Raw genomic sequence first — 8,064 nt, forward strand, 5'->3', positions numbered from 1 at the left:
ATATATATAAGATATTTTAAATGGAAAGCAGGGGGGAAAAAATGAATTAACATATCTGAGTGATTAAATATCGAAGGGAATATTACCTGGCCTTTACGCAAAACAAAAATCTGTGTATATACTGTATGCATATGCTGTTCACTTTTTTTTTATTGTTTGTGATTTTAAACTATTAAAAGACTTTGTGATTATTAATACTGTGCTTCAATGAATAACATATGTTGTACTTCAGTTTGAGCAGAGAAGAGAAGAACCACAGCGGACCTATCACGTTAGGAGTGCAACTCCGGCCTTTAACAAGCCCATCATCCATAGGACACAGCAGGACAATGTTAGTATGCTAACATCATAAATGTGCATTGATAACAACTAGAACTGTTTTTCAATCTGTAAAACATTTTTATGGCTTTAAAGTAAATATTTCCTTATTTATTTTTAGTCAGACTTGTTGAGCTAAACTCATTTCCTGTAAACCCGGTGAGGTGTGCAATATGTTCTCGAGTGCCTTTAAGCTCCTCAGAAATAATTCATGATGACTCTCAAAGCCCAGTGTCAGATAATTGACTCAGTTCTTTATAACTAATTCATGCATGTGCAATGCATCTACCCATCTCCATTTCATACAGTGTAAGTGTTAAATCCTGATTTTATATCGTAATTGAATTAGAACATTTAGTCAGACCAGCTTATAGCATCACTTTTATGTAATATATTTATTTAATCACCGTGCCTGTGACGCACACAATACAGATCACATGCTTTAAAAAAAAAAAAAAAAAGTACTTCAGTCCTGTTTCACACACATCCTTTTTTAGATATTTTACTTGAAAACAGTGATTCCATTGTATTTTATTGAAAGCATCTGATTTTTCTTCTCCTTGAATGGCCAGGCAAATGGACGTTCTGTTACCAAAGCTAACAGGCTAACAGAATGCATGGACAACTCTTTAAGTAAGCATGTTCTCTCGTGCTTCATCTCCTATAAACCAACTTACAAGTTGTCATCACATATTGGATGTACTGTGCACAACTTGTCATGTCTTGTGTGTTATGTTTTTCCAAAAAGGAAATAATCCTGCACTTTCCATTGACAGTCCACAGAACAATGCCATGTTTACACAAGGCGGAAAGGTATTTACATTTCTCTTAAAGGGATAGTTCCCCTGAACTATCTGTCAGACAACATCAGTACACTCAGATTTAGAGCATGAAGTAATAACTCACACTTGTACAGTGTTTTATCCCATTGTATCACTCATTGTGATGGAATAGTCTGACCCAGTTCCTATTATGAAATGTTCAACGCGTCATAGTATCATTATGACACTTTTGTCCACAGGGAAGTTTGGTTTATCATCATACTGACTGCAATAATACACAAATGGCATCCCAGGCCAGAAAAAACAAAGTACGAGAGGAAACCCGCTATCCGGATGGAAGGGTAATGACAGTGTTTTGCAATTAGAGATTTTAGTTACACAAAGCTTACAATATTTATTTAAAAGTGCTCTACTTTTAATTAGGTAGAGCGTCTTTTTTGGAGCGGATGCCGTGTGATCACATTCCGCAATGGAACGAAGAAAGAGATCGGTGTTGATAAGTCAGTCACTGTTACGTTCTTCAATGGAGATGTTAAACGCACGTTGGCTGACGGGACTGTGGTGTGTATCACGAGTGAATAATGAAGTCTTATCAAGTCTGTTCCCAGTTACTGGTGTACTGCAACATTTCAAAATTCACAAATTATTTTGTGGTCATCCACCAGAACACTAACATGTTTCTACAGGCCCAAACCTTTTGGTTTTTGTCTCATGATGCTACAGATGTGTCACACTTTTTCCACTGTTCTTTTGTGTTCTTGAAATAAGTCTTCAAATCAGGGTTATTACAGTTTTTATTTCATTTTATATTTTGGTTTCCAGTTTCATTATGGTTTCAAGTGCAGACTAAATAATTTTTCTTTTTTCAGTTCTTTTTTTAGCACTTATACCAAAGCACCACAAATTACTAAAATAGTTTTGCTTTGTTGTTTTTTTCCAGGCAGTCTTTTGTTTTTGGTTTTTGATTGTTTGGATTCAATATTTTTATCAAGATGTTTCCTTTCAGTTAGCACAGGTTTTGTATCTCTTTTTAGAACTGATTGTTCGTAGGCCTCATTGATCTGAGCTTATGCTCAGATTATTTGTGGATAATCTTGTCAATGTTGACTAAAAAACTGTGGTGAATAAACTCAAATCAGTGGAGACTAGGGCTGCACAATAAATCGAAATGGAATCGATATCGCGCCTATCTTCCAGTGAAGCACGGTTCTGTGATCAGCAGTAAATCTCCATCCAAAGGCCAGAGGGCGCTCTGGCGCTGAAACTCCAAATACGCCTCGCAGAAGAAACCCAGAAAATGCCTATCGCTGCAGCTGAATAAACAGAATAGAAAGATTGAATCCAGTATTTGGTGGAATGAGAAATATATAAGGGCAGTAATTTTTGATCAGAAATACCATAAGTGTAACAAGATAGGGGAAATCCTCACAAAAAATACAAAAATTTTAAAAAATAAAAAAATTAATAAAAAGAGATGTTATACCCATGTGTGAGCAAAGTTAATAAGTTTAAGTCCAATGCATTAAGTCAAAAAGACTTAAATACAACATGAGGGTTAAATTAACAATTAAACTGTTTTAAATTTCTCAGTTAACAATTTAACCTCTTTACATTTAGATATACTACTATAATGATGCTCGAACAACACACTCAACTTATCCATCTGGGTTGGAGGTTGTGCAGTTTCCAAACAACCAAAGAGGTTAGGAAAAATGATGTGAAAGACTTTCTTTCATTGACAAACACTTTAAAAATTATTTTGTAAATTGCAAATAAATCAGATCATTATTAGTATACTTCCTTTCTTTCCGTTTCTTTGTAATTATTTGTGAAATTCACAATTTTACGTTTTAGTATAATTCAGTGTATATAAATTTCAGTATAATTTTGCCGTGAATTTGGAATTTTAAATGTTTTTTTTTAAATGTTACATTTAACATAGAAAAACACCATCCTGATGGTACAAGGGAGACATCTTCCCGGATGGCACGGTCAAGATTCTCCACTCCGATGGTCGAGAGGAGAGCATTTTTCCAGATGGAACTGTTGTCAAGATATCACAGTAAGATTAATGTCTGCCTTTCCTATTTGTTTCTTTCTTTTTTCTTATTTACTCCCTTACACGCTGTTTCCACAGACACGGGGAAAAGGTGGTGGAGTTTACTAATGGGCAGAGAGAGATTCACACTTCACAGTACAAGCGGAGGATGTTCCCGGATGGATCAGTTAAAACTGTCTACACAAATGGGAGGCAAGAAACAAAATTCGCATCTGGGAGGCTTCGCATTAAGAACAATGAAGGGCTCATTATATTGGACTTACTTTATAATATAACTTCTAAACTTTTTTCATGTTATTTTTTGGTTGTTTTTTATATCGACAAATTTAGTAACTATTCATATGAGTCTTTAACTGACCACATACTGAAGAAGAAGAAAGACTTTTTGGAGTTTCAAGTGCTGTTTTGTACTTTATTAATTTATTATTGAAACTGTATGACAATCGGATGAACTAAGCCTGTTTATTTTTACATGTACTGTCAGCAGGTGTCTTGTATTGCTAAGAGTACCTCTCAGCACGAACACATCTGATACAGTATGCAGGTGAAGACTTGTGACCCTCTGACCTAGTGCTGACATTGTACTACATTGCAACACACTGGTTCCAGTAGAGGAACATTCTTGAAATAGTAAGAGAGAGCTGGTAACGTCGTTGATAACTTGATACCTGAGAACATTTCAGGGAAACAGTTATTTTTATAGAGTCCGTTAAAATGTCTTCTTAATGTAATTTTTAGTCTTTATTTACAAGTAGCCATACATTATTATTTAATAATATATCATTTGGATCAGTTATCACTCAGAAGTTATACATGATGTCTCGTTCTTTTCTGATTTGGTCACAATATTATTCTGTTCTACAGAAACTGGCACCGAGAGAAAATAACCTTGTTCATTTGGAAGGGTGTATTTTAAGATAAGTTACATTTTCCTGATGTTATGCCTTTAGAAATGCCCTATTTGGCCTTTTAAGTTTATTAAAATTTATTAAAGGGGTGGTTGACTGGTTTTTTTATAGGCTTGATTGTGTTTATGGGGGGCAGTCTAACATGTGTTAATGCTTCGTTTGTTAAAGAACGCATTATTTTTCACATAATTTACCTTTATTCCACACCTCTCTGTCCCTTCTCCTCTGAACGCACTGATCATTTCCTGCTTTTATGAAGATCCTCCCTCAGAAATACACGATGGGCTCTGATTGATTAGCTGGCCTAGTGTGTTGTGATTGGCTAAACCGCATCTAGTGTGTGTCTAAACGTCCCGCCCCTCAACATAGCGGCATGTGCTTCGGTTGTATTGTAAACAATGACGTCGTCTATATTGCTTATCAATTTGAGCCCGATTGAGACACACTAACTAACATTAAAAAAGTGAAATCGCAATCAACCACCCCTTTAAACAAACATGATTTCTGAAGGATGAATGTGACACTAAAAACTGGAATAATGGCTGTGGAAAATTCAGCTTTGCCATCACAAGAATAAATGACATTAAATATATTTGTAAAAATATATTAAAATAGAAAACGGTTCTTTCAAATGTAATATTACTGTATTTTTGCACAAATAAATGCAGTCTTGGTGAATATAAGAGTCCACAAAAAATAAACAAAAAAACAACACACTTTTGAAAGGTAGTGTATATATTGACATTTTAGAACTTTTTTGTTTACCTCTGTTATACTTTCACACACAAACACACACGCATAAATATATGCGATTAATATATATTGTATGTACTCTTCCCAGTTTCCTCTTCTTGTGTTGTGTTGTAATTACAAACTTAAATAATAAAAAAAAACCAATTAATTAAAAACAAAATACATTTTACTTGACTTCTGAATTCAAGGAGCAGCATTTGCTGAGAAGAGGTGGGTCTTTCGGCCCCCAAAGCAGAGGCTCAAATTTGTCCCTGACACCAATGCTCTGACCGCTTTCCATCTTCTTCCTCTCTTTTTCACTAAAGGAAGATGCCAGTCGGTTTGTGAGTTTATGAACCTCGTTCACAATAGCCTTAACATCCGCTTGGTCCTGAGAGGCTTTCCACGTAGCCTCATTAAAGGGAAACGTCAGTATGAAGTCCCCAACGCGACAAGGAGGGATGCCTCTGTCTTGAGTCATGCTGTTCCATGGGACGGCTGGAGATTTGAGTTTATGTACGTGAAGAGATGGTAACTTGCATACGGTAGATGGTGCATTTCTGTGCGATTGCCTCGTGCTGTTAAATGTTGTGAGTTTCAGGCCATCGGATTCCACCTCGTCGTTAATGTCCTCAAACTTCTGAGGAGCCTTTTCATGTCCAATAGATTTCGAATTGGAGTGAATGGGCCAAGTAACATAACCGATGTCATTACTAGCACAAACATTTACAGAAGTGTCTTGAGAACTTGAAGAGTTTGAGATAGACTGATTCCTGTTTTTGTTGCCTAATGGAGTTGCATGTAAAGTCTTGGGCAACAAAACCCCTTGAGAGATTTTTGGCCGTAAATACCGGCTACCCGATCTCTGCCTGCAGTATCCCTTCTGTCTGAAACTATCAACCATCCTGTAGTTCATCAGGTCAATGATATCACTGATCAGCCCTTTCTTGACACTTACATCAGCAGGGCAGTCCAATGGAAGTGCAGGACTGTAGTTGACCTCTAGAAGCCACGGTTTGTAGCTGGCGTCAATGAGGATGTCAAACCCCAACAGTTCTAGACAGTTGGGGTTGGAAGGAACGCAAGGAACGGCTGTGAGCAGAGTCAACGTAACGATATTGCTGATCCTGTGCCACAGCAGAAGTTCGTTGATATCTTGTTTGTGAAGAAAACTGCGGAATCTGCTCATGGTCCACTTGCATCCTCGACCCACTCGCTCTTTGTCCGTGGCGTAGCACATTCCAAACTTATTAATGCTGGTATTCGTCAAATGAGAGTACAGGCTCTCTAAAGAAGCAAGGGTGTACTTTTCTGTCGCGAAACGCACTAGGCCTTCCTGGTGCATGTAAATCACAAGAGGAGAGAAACTTTTTACGCAAACGTAAATGCGTAGATCAAACTTGTAGCCTGAAATGAGAAGCGGGTTGCTGATGTATCTCTGCACAATTACCGAAGAGTCGTAGACCAAGTCCTTGATATCCTCGAACAGAAATATACCTCTTCCTCTTGACAAGTCAACTGGCTTACAAATCCAGTAGCGGGACTTCCCTCTGTCAGTCATGCGATTCCTAGTGTACACCCCTAGAAACTTTGTGTATTCGTTTGGCAATATGAAGGCAGCAGGGCTGAAGTCGTACAGGGCTGTGCCGAAAGCAATCTTCATTCTTCTCATGTGTCGTGCCAGACAGTCCTTGCGTGTAATCTGGCTCATTTTGGGATGGTGGTTCAGTCTCTGCCATGGCAGGATGTTTTCGTAGTCGGACTTACGGAAGCCAGAGGCTCTCCAGTAGAGGTTCCAGTCTCCTTCCTCCTGCTCCTCTTCATCATACTCATCCCAGCCGCGCTCCAACAGCACCTCACGTACCACCTGTGGAGCTCCTCCGTGCAGTCTGAACACCAGGGGAGCGAAACCACATTCCCTTTCCGCCATAGAGAAGATCCCAGTGCCTCCAAGAAATCATGTAAGTCAGTTCTCTGAATTCTGCATGGAATAGGGGAACTCACATTGGTTTAAATTTCAAATGGTTCCTGCTGTTCAGTTAATACTGGAAATGCTTACCGTTGCTACTTATTATGTAGATCACTTAGTAATTAATACAGCTTATAAGTTGTCATGTGAATACAATGCATGCCAACATTTCTGTTAAAGTTTGTAATAAATAAATAAATAATTAAAAGAAAAAACAGATTAATGCAGTCATATGCCAGTTGTTTAGAACAGGGATTTTTAAACTTTTAGATGCAACGGGCCCTCCAAATACTGTATAAGCATACTCATGTGAAGGACCCCTATCTTAAAAAGGAATTTGTTATATATAAAGGCACAATACATAGAGTTTTAAAAAATGATCATAAATATGTCTGAAGTATTATTTAGAAAATATTTAGTTTTTGTTAAATTTTCTATTGCATTTTCTATTCATAATACTGTACTGTACTTAATTATTTATTTGTCTTTATCTTAATTTTATTTTCTATTTATTTGTACATTTTTCCTAATTGTTTTCCCTGAACTTTTTAATAGATCCACTAGTATTCCCTTGCAGCCTACAGTTTAAAAACTCCTGTGGTCTAGAGCACTGTTTCCCAACCTTTCTTTAGTCGTGGCACCCTTTGGAAATTTTTACAAATTTGTGGCACCCTACAAAATTAATTTTGTCACAATATTAACTAAATTCGATATGATACTTTGAAAAGTATAGATATTCGGTACAGCAGGAAAGAACTGCAGAATATACTGTCATACAGATATTTTTAATATTATAAAAAAGAAATTAATAATGATAGCACAAATAAAAAATAACGACAGGCCTTCGCATTAAATAAATTGCTTTTTAGTTTTTCAGGTAGGTCTAACACACTGTAGGGCTATTAAGAGATTTTTTTTACCAATTATCCAAATAATGTTTAATCCTAGAAAGCTATTATTATCAGAGGACACCTGAGCATAACGGTTTGCAGATCAATGAATGAGAGAGCAGCGTTACCAGAGTTGCCCATTTACCACACCTTGTTACAGCACAGTAGGGCTATTGCAAACAGAAACAATACTGTACTACATCGATGTTTCCTGTCAATTTTTGAGTGGACTTTGCTGTTCCGATGAGCATTAACGGTATATGAGTGGAGCACTCACATGGGCCGTGAGCGACTGAGCGGAGATCACACGCATAGAGCGGGATAATACGCAGAGCGTCACACCACGTGAAAGTGAATCCTGAGCGGTGAACTAATTTAACTAAACTAACCTTTTGGTGCACCTCTA

General features: G+C 37.2%; 1 protein-coding gene and 1 pseudogene across 1 annotated transcript; one reads left to right on the top strand and one right to left on the bottom strand.

Annotated features, from left to right (window-relative positions):
- The window catches only part of LOC107727575 (centromere protein J-like), a 15,823-nt pseudogene extending 12,132 nt beyond the window's left edge, over positions 1–3,691 (top strand).
- A 1,295-nt stretch (positions 3,692–4,986) lies between these two features.
- On the bottom strand, positions 4,987–6,729 carry LOC107727576 (probable tubulin polyglutamylase TTLL2). Its single transcript, XM_016537475.1, has one exon. It carries the CDS (start codon positions 6,727–6,729, stop codon positions 4,987–4,989), a length of 1,743 nt encoding a protein of 580 aa, XP_016392961.1.
- Positions 6,730–8,064: the final 1,335 nt, after the last annotated feature.

Source organism: Sinocyclocheilus rhinocerous, unplaced genomic scaffold (genome assembly GCF_001515625.1).
Source record: "Sinocyclocheilus rhinocerous isolate Xijiao unplaced genomic scaffold, SAMN03320098_v1.1 scaffold185, whole genome shotgun sequence".
Classification (NCBI taxonomy): Eukaryota; Metazoa; Chordata; class Actinopteri; order Cypriniformes; family Cyprinidae; genus Sinocyclocheilus; species Sinocyclocheilus rhinocerous.